Below are 15,325 nucleotides of genomic sequence, written 5' to 3'. Positions count from 1 at the left end.
ATTTTAAGTGAACCTAACCCCAAACAAAGATCTTTTTCATCGGTGTGCGCTGACACCAGTCACAGCAGATTGTCTGACGCTATTTCTTTTCTTTCCAATTAAAAAAAAATTAAAAAAATAAAGAACTGGCGGCGCCCCCCAAGAAGCGGCGGTCCATATATGGCCCGGAGGCGGAGGCAGCGCCGCCTCTGCCCGGCTCAGAAGAACACGGTCTGCTGCTGCGGCCCCTGTCGCCCATCACTCCCCCGCTGCCGTCGGACCAACCCCTGCCCAGCCCCGCCTCCTACGCCGCGCTGCTGGGTTGCTACGGCGACGAGGAGCGCCGGCTGTCCAACGGCATGGCTGGCTACTCGCCACTGCCCTCGCTGCCAACCAGCCGCTGCAACACGCCACTGCAGTTTGAGGTACTTTGGAAGGATGCGGATAAACACACACACACACACACACACACACACACACACACACACACACACACACACACACACACACACACACAGGACATACTGAGCGTGTGTCAGTGGGGTACCAGAACACATGACATTTCTGCGTACAACGCTACAGTGCATAGACATGGTTGTTTTCGCTGTGCTATCTATCTGTTTCTAATGGTATTTCATGTCTTTCTACCCATCAAGAACATATCATCTCCGGAGGCCTCTCCTGTGCACAGGCCTGAGTCCATCTCTCCAGAGGTAGGCATTCACCCCACAGACCCAGAGTAACTGTGAGAGCACTGGAGACGGGGCTAGATGCGTTAGCTTTAGTGTCACCGGAGAGGGAACACAGGACAGACGAGGGCAGGTGTTTTCTTTTCTTTCTCCTTTGTCACAAGTTTCGTAACCCTGTTTCCCTCTTCTTCCTCCTCCTCCACCTGTAGCCGTGTCTGCAACCGGATGTTGATGCCCCGCGCTGCGCCCTGCAGTTCCCCAACCTGTCCTCGGGCCTCGATGGCCCTGTGCCCGCCATGTCAGACGACTTCTCTCTCCTCTTGGCAACGGGGCCTCCTCCCCCCGACACGCAGGGGCCGCTGGCCTCCATGGTGGGCGGGGCAGGCCTCCTCACTCCCCTGGCGCCAGGCACCTTGTCTGAGTCGGCCCAGCAGGCCAGAGAGCAGAGCTTCAGGACTGAGTTCAACCTCATCTATACCTGCTCCCCGCTCAACGCCAACCTGGGCAACCCCGCCACCACCGACAGGCGCCTCAGCCAATCGGAGGGCAGCTTCTCCCCGGCCGAGTCCTTCTACAGCACCGTGAGTGGCCAAGGGCCTCTGGCGGAGGCAGGGCCTGGCTCTCTATCGCCCTACGGCGAGCAGCACTATGGCGGGGGCTACCCAGACAGCGGCACCCCTCCCCACCACACCAGTAACCCACCGCAGAAAAAGAAGGCAAGTCCAACTGTCAACATCTTCCTGCTTTTTTTTTTCTTTTTTTTTTCCCCCCAAAGAAATTGTACTATTCTAACAAAGATATTTGTGTTTTAAATGAAACTCCCAAATGGCGGTATGCTAGGTCATGTCTGTAGTGGTAGTATGGAAGAAGTGCCTACATGCTTATTGGTATAATGTGCACATTTGAGGGGAAAGAGTGATATTGAGTGTGGTAGAGTATGTGGAAACTGAATGACTATTCGGTCATTGTAGTCTTTCCTTGCATTGTGTTTTCCCATTCACTTTGTGTCAACTAGATCAAGTGGGCTCAGTGATTCCACGCAGAGATAATTAAATCAAAACAGACGTGGGGTAACAATTGTCATTACATGTCTTTAGAAACAAACAATGCCGTACTTCTAGGATGATTTACACATTTTCTCTCTCTTTATGTGTATTCTGTCTTTCCTACTGCAGCTAGCCCAACAGGTTTTGTGTTCTGTCGACCCTCTCCTCACCCTCCCACTCCCCCCTATGCTCCTCCTGAAACCTTTGCCAAGTCTTTCTTCCACTGTTTCTACCAAGGCAGAGGGCCAACCTGCAAACCGTTAGTCTGCTGACAGGACAGCCAGGTTACCAGGCTATAGCAGTAAGACGTGAATACAAGACAGTACACAATATGGTGAATATTTCCATACCATTTAGAAGTGTGCATGTAAATATTGTTTCGCATCCGCATACACAGCCCCGCCCCCAAACTCCCCTTCCACCCCCCCCAAAAAAAACGACATGAATATGACCTATTATATCAAAACATCTCTGTATCAGAAACATGGTCACCCCGTCGTCTCGGAGCGCCGTGCTACGAGCCCGATGATGCATGGTGTCGTCTTCAGGCTGCCGAGGTTGGGCTTGGCCCTGTTGGCGTCGGCTACACTGGCCATTCGTCTATGGTCCATCTCATCCATAGTTCTGTCCCCCTGTGCCCGCATCCCCTTTCACCAGCCTCGATCCATGCCCAAGTCAGATCCATACCAGCAGTATGGCCAATTCCCATCTAAGAACCATACTAGCACCCCTTCTAGAGGCACCCCTAAGGGCCCAAGGACAATCAGAAGCTCCATAAAAGTAGTCTTTGGAGCCCGAGAAGCTGTTCTAAGGGCCCAAGCGGAATCAAAAGGCCCTAACAAGTACAGTAGTCCTCGGGTCCGAAGACCCTACTGTGTGGCGATTCTTCAAGTCCTAAGCCTCTAACGGCAGCTCTTAGGGTCGAGGCGGGGCCTCCTGGTAGCCCTGATATCGGGCTGTCCATTCAGCCAGCCTTCATCTCTCTCATCCTCCCCCTCCCCCGTCTCCTCCTTGAGTCTCCTGCCTGTTTCATGACGACCTTCTGCCGGGCTGTTCTCTCTCATTTGTCTCTTGAGTGTGGGTGTATGTACCGTACGCGAGTACCCTGTGGTTCTGTTTTTGTCGTCCCCCCCCCTTTTTCTGTTTTGTTTCTTACCTCGCAGTGGTTGCTTTGTGTTGTGATGTTTCATTTGATAATGATAAGTTGCCTGTGCTGATGTTTCATTTTTGGCCCGTTACTAACTATCCACAAAGGCTTCAAAAGTCTAAACAGAATGGTGGTGTGTGTGACACAACCCATTTTAGAATATGATAGCTTCCTGGTTCTGGTAATCACGTTGAAGCCAGTATCAATACTCTGGTACAAAAAGCCAGTTTCTTTGCCATTCGGCAGGGTTTTGTCCCGACACTGTAGGGAGAGCGTGATAAAGCTACCCTGGATTGCTTCGTTGTTTGTCTGTTATTGTCAAAGTCAACTCATTCCAATTGTCAGCCAAGGTATTGTATTTTTGCACCTCTGTATCCACGTCAGATAACCACAGCAACTGAGGATGTTGACCCACCATAGAACTCCCAGGATGGTAGAAGTAGTAGATCGGTGACCTGTGGTTACTCTTCCGTTCAGGGTTTGGTAACATTTTGGATGTTTGGTCAGTCCGTTGATAACGTGTAAGCGAACGTGCATTCAAGGTAAGTCGTTTAACAGTTGAGTTGATGCATGACGTCCTGACCATACTGTACTGGTGAGTAATCACTGGTGTCGCAATGCAACCAGTGGTAGTGTGTGTGTGTGTGTGTGTGTGTGTGTGTGTGTGTTATAGGACTAAGGCTGTACATATGACTGACTAGGGATGGTTCTTTTCCCTCGACGACTCAGGTGTCTCTGCTGGAGTACCGTAAGAGAAAGCAGGGGAGCAGCAGGGACCCAGAGCCCGGGGGTAGCTCCCTGGACACCCGCCCCAGCTCCATCTGTGCCAGCTCCAAGTCCCCTGCAGGCCTCCGTTCCTTCCACCTGCAGCCCCCAGCCTCCCCCCACAGCTCCTTCTCCTCCCCCACCCACTCCTCCATCCCCCAGATAGAGGAGGTGAGCCCCCCAGATAACCACCACAACGTTACCACCTCCCACGCCCCTGGACCACCAACACAGCAGCAGTCCAGGGCTCAGGAAGGCACCAGCCACTGGTAAGACTAGACACTGCCACCACATCCTCTCACAGCACTTTGTTCCCTGTCACTTTGCATTCACTTGTCTTGCTGGTGTGCAGTTGAATTAAAGGGTAACTACACTCAAAAATAAACATTTCTTTAGATTTTTCCCAGACCTCAAAAGTGGTCTCCTGACATGGTTTAAGCATTGTTGTGGACTTGGAACATCCTATTTGTTTGTTTTTTTCTATAATTTTTTTTTTTAAATGTGACTGAGTGCGAAACCTGAAAATATCGACAAAAAAATAAATATTTTATAGGGTCCTACATAAGTGTGTGTGTGACTGAACATACTGTACATGACGGTGTTGGTGTTTTGCTTTGGTCCAGGATGGTGCCCACGACAGTTGAGCGGCTGAGGGAGGGCCAGGGCGTCTTAGAGCGGGTACTGAGGGGCTCCCTCAAGATGGACCGTGTGCTGAAGAGAACGGACTGCTCGGCTACAGACAAGGACCCTGGTACTGCACTCGTTTTCACTACCTTTTTTTTTTTTTTTTTTTTTTTTAGTTTTCACATGAATGAAGTAATAGGAAATTCAGGCCAGATGTCCTACTGTCCCAATTTTAGACTAGACTAAAACATAGACCTCTAGTCTGAAATATAGAGGCGTGTTTAGGCTGGTTTGTCTTGGTTTTTCTTGTCTTAAGTCTGTTTTGTCTGAAAGGTAGATACAGTATCTAGCCTAGTTTGGAACAACGATATTTGCCAAATTCATTTCGGATTCTGAGGTTTCAGTGAATGTGCACGCATGTACCATCTGTTCTCCTGTTAAGCTTGTGTCCTGTTATGTTTTATCCCAGATCCACACCGGTATGAGATCCAGACGGTATCCCTGGCCTCTCCCATGAAAAGCCCACAGAGATACAGCCCGTCTGTCTACACACACCAGGTATGGTGTCCCTTGTCATTTGTGAGAGTTGAGTGTTTTGTTTCGCCTGGTTTTGTACTAGGGTGTCAGGAATAATTCTGCGTGTTTTCTCGTTCTAAGGTGCAGCCCCCCTTATCGGAGAGCCACCAGCAGACAGTGGACAGTCCGGCCTTCCTTCAGCAGAGCGTGTCCTCTCCATTCCGTGGTTCCTACAGCCCCTCGGCTCCCCCTCCCTCAGGCCAGAGCTTCTACTCTCGCCTGTCCTCCCTCTCCGCCCTGTCTCAAGACACCTCGCAGCAGCATCAACAACAGCCCCTCAACCCCCTGTCCTCCTTCCCCAACCAAACCACCTCCACTGCAGACTCGGCGCTGTGCGGGGCCTCCAGACCGCCAGGAGGCAACCTGCACCAGCTGAGCGGTGGCAGCAGCAGTATGGACGGGTCGCACGTGTACAGTGGCGGGAGCCACCTAAAAGCCAGCCTCTTGAACAGCGGGTTGTCAGGGTCTCCCACCCCTGGCTCCAGGGCTCACGGCAACCCTAAAACAGACTTGGGCGCCGGTGCTGCGGGGAACCCGGCGTCCAACCACGCCTCCAGACTGAGCCAGCAGCAGGCGTCCCGGAGCCTGAAACCAGGCAGCCCCGGGCAGACAGTGCTGCAGGCCGGCTCCAGGCTCCTGGCGGCCTCCACCGGCCAACACTACCCACAGCGCGGGACACCCCTCAGTCAGTTCCAGCACCCACCCATACAGGGGTCAGGAGTAAGGACACAGTCAGGAAGCTTTTAGGATGTTGTGTGTTTGTTTGCTTGAGTGTGTGTGTGTGAGTGAAATTGTGTACCTCCTATCTTAAACCCTGTGGAGAAACTAGGCTTGGGGGAGGGGATATATACAGACCTAAGAGGAGTAAGGACTTGGCTTCTTGTATGGATTTCAACTGATTTTCTGTCTTTTTGTTTTATCTGAAAATAAATTACTGCATTCTAAACATGGCTAATTGAGGAACTTCAACATCAAGGAATCAAATGAAAAGAGAAAAAAGACATGTTCAACCAAACAAGATGTGTAATTTGAAATTGCCCTGACATGAGCAGACTGTGTAAGTAGATGGGGAAAACTCAACACTTTGTACAGATACTCATGGTTTTCTTTGTTTTTGTTTTTAAAGAAGCGTACCTATTGTTTTGGTACCGGATTTGATAATGCTGAGACGGCAGGTGTAACTCAGCAGAGACTTTGTCAAGGTAACTTTTTGGATTTGGCTAGAAGCCGGGTCAGTCCTGCAGTATAAGTGTTTCGTTTGGAAAGGGGGAAACGATACTAGCAAGAGTGTATGTGTATCATCCATTATAAAGATGCAGAGGGTGGCAAATAAGAGCTGCCTAAAAATCATTCCTTATGATTTCCAGTTTTTTGTGTTTCAAACTTAGCCAATTTCTGAAAACTCTTGATCTGTATTTTACTGTTCAATGATTTTATTTTTTATTTTATTTTAATTTTTCCCCCACGTGACTGTTTTGATTTGATGTATTACTACTTCACAGTAGATTTGCTATATTGTACTTGAGTCATACAGATCTTGTAATTCATGGTGCTGCAGTTGTTTTCGTTAAGTTATTTACATTCAAATCCAGTTATGTTCCACACTCATCCGGTTGATTCAGCTCATTTGTTATTTGGAATCAAGACTTTTGCCAGAAATACATCTTAGTAATCGTTAACTTTTATTGTGCTGGAGCGAGAAGTAAGAAGCAGAATACTTCTTTTTTTTTTTTTTCTTTACTCCGTTGTTGGGTTTGTTGTCTCTTGAATCCTGTCGGATTCTTTTTATGAAAAATTGTATTGAGAATATATTTTTTTCTCTCCCTCTGACCAATCCTTGCATTCCGTATGCCACCTAAGAAACTAGGAGGATAATCTATGGCGGGATTTGTTTGAATGGTATAAAAAAAAAAAAAAAGCTGCTGTGTTCTCCTTATTTTTACGCAAGTGCTGCTTCAAGACTTTTCCCTTCTCACAGAATGCTGTACCTCCATTTTAGTAGGGTCTTCACCAACTGAATACAAAACAAAAAGATGAAAATCACACAGCGAAGTTAACAAGTCATGTGCCATGATCACTGCAGTGGGACTTTTAATCAATGTTAAATGACATTGCTGATGCACACTGGGAGATGTAGTCTCCTCGTGACAGACGAGACCGCAGGAAGATGGACTTTTTATGGAACTCGTTCGGACGTTCTAGTTTGGTTGGGAGTAAATGTCTTTGGGGAGCCAGGAACCACACTGGGGCTTTAAGGGAAGGTTTTGGACAGAGGGACTTGTCAGCTTGACTGGACACTTGACCTTTCTTATTGCCTCATCCATAGACAAAGGGTACTCACTTGTTACATGAATGTTTGACCGAAGACTTCAGAGAAGTTTGTGACCCAATATTACCAGCACCTTAAGTGAAGACAGACAAAACCCTAAAATGAAACAAACGAGAATGTAAGATCATGTGTACTTGTATAAAATGTGTTAAACTGTATGATGAAAAATATAGTACACTAAATTTGCAGCATGATCTTTATTTTTCTGGATCTTACCGATGGACTGATTGGGATGACTGAGTCTGTCCAGAAAATCCAGTTTTTACTCAACAACAAAAAAACTGGACAATGCATTTTTTTTTCTGGTGAGGTTTAACTTTTTTTGTTTTGATTTTTAAACAGCGCATAGTGGTAACTATTTGGTCTCCCCATCAAAAATAAGTAATTAATTTTGATAAAATACATTGAGTATTTTGAAATTGGCCATTTTAGATATTTCATGCAAGGACAATCCTACGTTTACATTTTAGTAATTTAGCAGACACTTATCCAGAGCAATTTACATGAGCAATTAGGATTAAGTGCCTTGCTCAAGGGCACGTCAACCATTTTTTTTTTTTTTTTTTCCCTAGTCGGCTCAGGGGATCGACCCAGCGACCTTTCGTTTACTGGGCCAACGCTCTTAACCGCTAGGCTACCTTCCATCCTATCTATGGTATGTTGTGTATACCTTTTCCCCTCCCAAATCTGTGAGGGAAATGGAGAGGAAAAAATGTCCACACTATGTTAAACTGCCATTTTTTATTAGAAAGAAATTATATACATACAATGAAGTCAACAGTGAAATATTGGCATGCATTTCCTTAGCTTAACAAACTAAGTGATGCTAGGGTGCTTAGCAATACGTCACTGATGCTTGCGTAAAGTTGCAATTTCTGACATGCACCGAAATCTCGGTGTCGTGCGAAGTCGCGAAGCCTCTGGAGTACGCCTAGTGAAGTGTAAACCCAGCCTACGTTTGAAGTTGACTGATGGCGCTCTCGCTACCTTTCACATTGAAAACCTATCAGGGTGCGAAAGCGCCACTTAGTCAATGTCATATAGGAGATTGAACACCTACGAAAGAACAGATAGGAAAATTATAAATGGGGAAATTGCCATTTGGCCATAGACCTTTTTGTAACACTGCGTGGTAATGAAGGGTGTCTGGTTGGGGTATGGGCGCCCACACTTGGGGCAGCGGAGTTGTAATAGCGTTGACATGTATAACGCAGCGCCATTTGTCTTGTCGCAAGGTGATACATGGTCTGTCCTCTTAGAAGGGCAACGCAGTCCACCAATCAACTCAGTTGGTCCCATGTATCAGTGGTCATTACAGTAAGGCCACGGGCAGGAATCTGAACAAGCATATTGGGACGATAGGAAACTGTACACTGGAGTTGGTTACTTTTGCTACTTTTGCGGTACTTGTTTGATAACACCTTATTAGAATCCATGCCAACTGAGGAGATCCTTTGGTCCAGTTAAATGTTTTTACAGTCAATATTGTGCGCACACTGGCACCCAACTCACAGGATGAAACTTTGGGAGTTGGGTTGTTCAATTTGGAAATTGGTTCCTCCTTTTTGAGAGAACCAACTCCCAAATTGAAGGTCGAGTGGAGTATGCTCTCTGCCGCGTAACTGATTCATTAAAAGGTTGTCCACTGCCAGAGTCTTGCCGTCTTGTATTTTGACTGTTGGGGCCATTGGTGTGTCTTCCTTCACCGGATCCAGCTGTATGCACGACACTCCACCTCCGGCAACTCCTTATAAACGATGCGGTAGCCACACTCTGTCAAAACCCGCTGGCACTTGTTGGGCCATGTGGTAGGTTTCATCGGTCTGGGGATACAAACAGAAACAAGGCACTTTGTGATATAGGCAACAAAATAATTCCTGTTTGGCTTTAGCAGATTTTTCTATATCTCACTGTTGCATACCAGTACTCAACATTTTAAGGTCACTTCTAACTTAGTTATTCATTTGTTTTGTTTACTCACGAGAGGCAAAAGTAGCCATTTTCGTGGCAGTAGCACTTGTCACAGCCCCTGTAGAACGTCTGTCCAGGCTGAAACTGAACCTCCTTGTAAATACACGGACCTGCAGTCAGAATGCAGAGCTCAATTGACATTGATAAAAACGTACCGGTTGTTAGAATGCACTGTCAATTTATCTGGCTATGGCATGCACCATTGCAAGGATTTACAAATAAACTCAAGAGATTACTGATTGATACCAATCTGACCCTGAATAAGTATGCCTGCCCTGCTGTATCACACCCTGCGCTGCCAGCATTATTTCAGTTGGCCAGTAGATGGAAATGTTACACTTAACTGCTGAACAGTAAAAGCGTTCCATACCAAATAAGTGATGACCCAAATTCAGAAATGGATTCATACAATGCATGTGAAAATGCATTATCACAGATGTGATTTTTATTTTAATTGATGGTACAACACTATCTTTATCTACGCTGATTTGTTAAGGGGAGTTTTGCTTTGTTTTGTCAAGTCACTATTCAATTGAAGGAAGAAACGTATGCAAAAGGTTTATTTGACCAAAGCCAAAATATATTCTATATAGGTTTTACTTCTCTTTTTTTTACAGAAAAGGTAAAACGAAATAGCCTGTGCACCAAAAGAGAAACGACAAGTTACCAGAAACATGTTAGCCTACTCTGGTGCACTACTTAGGACCAACTGTCCCTGATGGAGAACCCTTGTTTTGGTTCCAGGTAGAACCTTTTTTACAAAAGGTTTGTTCGTTGGGTGAAATGTTTCTACCTGGAACCAAAAAAACAGATCCCTTCATTACACCTTTTTTCTAAGAGTGTATATAATCAAGGTTGTACTGTACCTGCGTGTCTGTAGATGGCTGCCTGGGTCACCTGACAAGTCCAGATGAGACTAAGGGACAGACACAAAGCCCAGAGACAGACTGACATCCCAGGTCCAAACACACGTCTCACCCACGCCATGGCAGCCCGACTCCGCTCCAAGAAGTAACAAGAAAAATGAACTGGGAAATCTACCACGAAGAAGCAGGTCTTCACACTCCACTAACCTCCCGACAGCAAATCAAAGCGAGTGAGTGAAGAGGTAGCCTATGTTTTTAGTGAGAGAGCGCAAGTGCCGGAGGCCGGTGTGTGATGAAGCTGGGAACAGGTTCTTTAAGCGAGGGGTGGACCAGATGGTTCGTCTGAGCCCTGTCAGAGTGTGGAAGTCTTAATTCTCACTGCTCTGCGCTCCAGATGGCCTTTATACCCTCCCTGCCCAACACCTGCTCTGACGGCCAAGGTACCACACAGCGGAGCGAGAGAGAGGGTGGGAGACGCCTAGGACTAAACATACATTTCTGTGCTTGTTTCTTTCCAATTTTTTAAATGTTATTTTCGTTCCTCCCTCTCTTTTTCTATTGCATTCCTGTCTGTGCCAGAGTGCACCCCGCCCCTCGTTGTCTGGCTGGCGTCAGCAGCGGTTCTGGGGGGGGGGGGGGGGCAGTGCCCCTGTGACAACAATTTTGGACCCCCTTGTGGCCCCCCTAAATGTGGAGTATGAAATCATTTTTACATAACTAATTTTTGCTATCGTTCTTTTTTTACATCCGTTATTAGACAGTGGCAACGCGGAACACTAATGATTATGAACATGCTCTTTTGCCTGCTAATGCCTGCAATGCAGTGAAGAAAACGATACGACAACAATAAAGTCTAATGTAACTGGCCCCTCTAACAGTACAACTGGCCCCAGCTTGGCCCCCCCAGTTGAAATGGTCTAGAACCGCCACTGGCTGGCGCATCTCCATTCTGGAACGCTCTGGGTCGACTGGGGTTTGGTCCGTCTGGGTCTGGGCAAAGGGAAAAGTTCCACTAAATATTTTGATATTTCTTCTGACTCATTGGGTTTATATGAGCAAAGCGCAGCTTCCGGAATTGTAACGCTAGGTGTGGAATGTGGACCGCTTCGTTTCGGAATGTCCCGGCCTGGCCTTTTCCTGTGGGTGTCGGTGCCGTGTCTAGCACTGTAGCACGCTGGGTGGCTTTTTCACAAAAACACACACGCACATCAGTCAACCACACCTGGAGTCTTACGTGGGAACAGGCTGTCGTGTAGGTCTATCTGTCCTCACTGTTGCACCCGGAATAACAATCACTCAGAGAGGAAACTCTGGAGAGCTAACAGACCTAACGGGAACACGACAGCCCTCCGTGATCTAACCCAGTTACCATGACACAAGCCCCTTTTCAATCCCTCCATTCAAGTCTGGGCCGTGAGTGGCTCCTGACCTGTTTTTTGGCCACATTAAGTAGAGTTTATTCTCATCTACCAATCAACATCCTAACCAAGTAATTAGCAGCAAACTCACCTTTTTGCCCAACCTCAGGGTTTTTGAAAATGTTCCAAGCCAGGAGAGTATGCAGACCCCTTGACTTTTTCCACATTTTGTTATGTTACAGCCTTATTCTGAAATTGATTACATTTACATAAGTATTAAGACCCTTTACTCAGTACTTTGTTGAAGCATCTTTGGCAGCGATTACAGCCTCGAGTCTTCTTGGGTAGGACGTTACAAGCTTGGCACACCTGTCTTTGGGGAGTTTCTCCCATTCCTCTCTTCAGATCCTCTCAGGTTCTGTCAGGTTGGATGGGGAGCGTTGCTGCACAGCTATTATCAGGTCTCTCCAGAGATGTTCGATCGGGTTCAAGTCTGGGCTTTGGCTGGGCCACTCAAGGACATTCAGAGACTTGTCCCAAAGCCACTTCAGGACAATCCTGTCTTGGAGCTGTACGGACAATTCCTTCGACCTCATGGCTTGGTTTTTGCTCTGATATGCCCTGTCAACTGTGGGTACTTATATAGACAGGTGTGTACCTTTCCAAATCATGTCCAATCAATTGAATTTACCACAGGTGGACTCCAAGTTGTAGAAACATCTCAAGGATGATCAATGGAAACAGGATGCACCTGAGCTCAATTTTGACTCTTATAGCAAAGCGTCTGAATACTTGCGTAAATAAAGTATTTCTGTTTTTTATTTTTAATACATTTGCAAAAATGTCTAAAAACCTGTTTTTGCTTGTCATTATGGGGTATTTTGTGTAGATTGCTGAGATTTTTATTTATTTATACATTTTAGAATAAAGCTGTAATGTAACAAAATGTGGAAAAAGTCAAGGGGTCTGAATACTTTCCGAAGGCACTGTATATACAGTGAGCTCCAAAAGTATTGGGACAGTGACACATTTCTTGTTGTTTTGGCTCTGTACTCCAGCACTTTGGATTTCAAATCAAATGATGACTATAAGGTTAAAATGCAGACTGTCAGCTTTAATTTGAGGGTATTTTCATCCATATTAGGTGAACCATTTAGAAATGACAGCACTTTTTGTACATAGTCCCCCCCCCCCATTTTAGGGGACCAAAAGTATTAGGACAAATTCATGTACAAATCAAATCAAACTTCATTTGTCACATGCACCGAATACAACAAGTGTAGACTTTACCATGAAATGGTTACTTACAAGCCCATAACCAACAGTGCAGTTCAAGAAGAAGAAAATATTTACCAAGTAGACTAAAATAAAAAGTAATAATAAAAGTAACACAATAAGAATAACAATAAAGAGGCTATATACAGGGGGCACCGGTACCGAGTCAGTGTGCAGGGGTACAGGCTAGTTGAGGTAATCTGTACATGTAGGTGAGGGCGAAGTGACTATGCATAGGTAACAAACAAACAGAGAGTAGCAGCAGTGTACATTGTCCGGTGGTGATTTTATGAATTGTTCAGCAGTCTTATGGCTTGGGGGTTGAGGAGCCTTTTGGTCCTAGACTTGGCACTCCGGTACCGCTTGCCATGCGGTAGCAGAGAAAACAGTCTATAACTTGGGTGACTGGAGTCTCTGACAATTTTATGGGCTTTCCTCTGACACCGCCTATTATATAGGTCCTGGATGGCAGGAAGCTTGGCCCCCGTGATGTACTGGGTCATTCGCACTATCCTCTGTAGCGCCTTACGGTCAGATCTCGAGCAGTTGCCATACCAGGTGGTGATGCAACCGGTCAGGATGCTCTCGATGGTGCAGCTGTAGAACCTTTTGAGGATCTGGGGACCCATGCCAAATCTTTTCAGTCTCCTGAGGGGGAAAAGGTTTTGTCGTGCCCTCTTCATGACTGTCTTGGTATGTTTTGGCCATGATAGTTCGTTGGCGATGTGGACCCCAAGGAACATGAAACTCTCGACCCGCTCCACTACAGCCCCGTCGATGTTAATGGGGGACTGTTCGGCCCGCCTTTTCCTGTAGTCCATGATCAGCTCCTTTGTCTTGCTCACATTGAGGGAGAGGTTGTTGTCCTGGCACCAAACTGCCAGTTCTCTGACCTCCTCCCTATAGGCCGTCTCATCGTTGTCGGTGATCAGGCCTACCACTGTTGTGTCGTCAGCAAACGTAATGATGGTGTTGGAGTCATGTTTGGCCATGCAGTCATGGGTGAACAGGGAACACAGGAGGGGACTAAGTACACACCCCTGAGGGGCCCCAGTGTTAAGGATCAGTGTGGCAGATGTGTTGTTGCCTACTCTTACCACCGGGGAGCGGCCCGTCAGGAAGTCCAGGATCCAGTTGCAGAGGGAGGTGTTTAGCCCCAGAGTCCTTAACTTAGTGATGAGCTTCGTGGGAACTATGGTGTTGTATGCTGAGCTGTAGTCAATGAAGAGCATTCTCACATAGTTCCTTTTGTCCAGGTGGGAAAGGGCAGTGTGGAGTGCGATTGAGATTGCATAATCTGTGGATCTGTTGGGGTGTTATGCGAATTGGAGTGGGTCTAGGGTGTCCGGGAGGATGCTGTTGATGTGAGCCATAACCAGCCTTTCAAAGCACTTCATGGCTACCGACGTGAGTGCCACGGGGTGGTAATCATTTAGGCAGGTTACCTTCGCTTCCTTGGGCACAGGGACTATGGTGGTCTGCTTGAAACATGTAGGTATTACAGACTCAGTCAGGGAGAGGTTGAAAATGTCAGTGAAGACACTTGACAGTTGGTCTGCGCATGCTTTGAGTACACGTCCTGGTAATCCGTCTGGCCCAGCTGCTTTGTGAATGTTGACCTGTTTAAAGGTTTTGTTCACATCGGCTACCGAGAGCGTTATCACACAGTCATCCAGATCAGCTGGTGCTCCCGTGCATGCTTCAGTGTTGCTTGCCTCGAAGCGAGCAAAAAAGGCATTTAGCTTGTCTGGTAGGCTCGCGTCACTGAGCAGCTCGCGTCTGGGTTTCCCTTTGTAGTCCGTAATAGTTTTCAAGCCTTGTTTGATGGTTCGTCTGAGGGCATAGCGGGATTTCTTATAAGTGTCCGGATTAGTCTCCTGCTCCTTGAAAGCGGCAGCTCTAGCCTTTAGCTCGATGTGGGTGTTGCCTGTAATCCATGGCTTCTGGTTGGGATATGTACGAACTGTCACTGTGGGGACGACGTCATCGATGCACTTATTGACAAAGCCGATGACTGAGGTGGTGTATTCTTCAATGCCATTGGATGAATCCCGGAACATATTCCAGTCTGTGCTAGCAAAACAGTTCTGTAGTGTAGCAGCCGCGTCATCTGACCACTTCCATATTGAGCGAGTCACTGGTACTTCCTGCTTTTTGGCTTGTAAGCAGGTTGCATGTGGTGAAACTGATTTAAGTTTGCCTGCATTAAAGTCTCCGGCCACTAGGAGCGCCACTTCTGGGTGAGCATTTTCTTCTTTGCTTATGGCCTCATAGAGTTGGTTGAGAGCGGTTTTAGTGCCAGCTTCATTTTGTGGTGGTAAATAGACGGCTACGAATAATACAAATGAGAACTCTCTTGCTAGATAGTGTGGTCTACAGCTTATCATAAGGTACTCTACTTCAGGCGAGCAATACCTCCAGACTTCGTTAATATTACACATCGCGCAACAGCTGTTATTGACAAAAAACACACCCCCCCACCCCTCGTCTTACCAGTGGTAACGTCTCTGTTCTGCTGGTGCATGGAAAATCACTCTAGCTCTAAATTGTCCGTATCTTTGTTCAGCCACGTCTCGGTGAAACATAAGATGTTACAGTTTTTAATGTCCCGTTGGTAGGATAATCTTAATCGTAGGTCATCAATTTTATTTTCCAGTGATTGCACGTTAGCCAGAAGAATGGAAGACAGTGGGAGTTTAC

The 15,325-nt window shown here is 46.7% G+C and overlaps 1 protein-coding gene across 6 annotated transcripts in view; it reads left to right on the top strand.

The window, feature by feature from the left end:
* Window positions 1-7,343, top strand: part of LOC115208336 (histone-lysine N-methyltransferase SETD5) — a 29,566-nt gene extending 22,223 nt beyond the window's left edge. For 4 of the 6 annotated variants that reach the window (XM_029776295.1, XM_029776294.1, XM_029776293.1 and 1 more), the window contains exons 16-23: window positions 124-404; window positions 636-692; window positions 878-1,384; window positions 1,956-2,048; window positions 3,591-3,895; window positions 4,250-4,377; window positions 4,720-4,808; window positions 4,908-7,343. In XM_029776295.1, the coding sequence (XP_029632155.1) occupies window positions 124-404; window positions 636-692; window positions 878-1,384; window positions 1,956-2,048; window positions 3,591-3,895; window positions 4,250-4,377; window positions 4,720-4,808; window positions 4,908-5,573 (2,126 nt within the window). In that variant the 3' untranslated portion in view covers window positions 5,574-7,343. The remainder of the gene's footprint in view (window positions 1-123; window positions 405-635; window positions 693-877; window positions 1,385-1,955; window positions 2,049-3,590; window positions 3,896-4,249; window positions 4,378-4,719; window positions 4,809-4,907) is intronic. The other 2 variants (XM_029776297.1, XM_029776296.1) reach the window with 1 other exon arrangement.
* Window positions 7,344-15,325: the final 7,982 nt, after the last annotated feature.

This window comes from Salmo trutta, chromosome 14 (assembly GCF_901001165.1).
Source record: "Salmo trutta chromosome 14, fSalTru1.1, whole genome shotgun sequence".
Classification (NCBI taxonomy): domain Eukaryota; kingdom Metazoa; phylum Chordata; class Actinopteri; order Salmoniformes; family Salmonidae; genus Salmo; species Salmo trutta.
The sequence above is the reverse complement of the archived record's forward strand: the minus strand, read 5'-3'. Positions and strand labels throughout refer to the sequence as shown.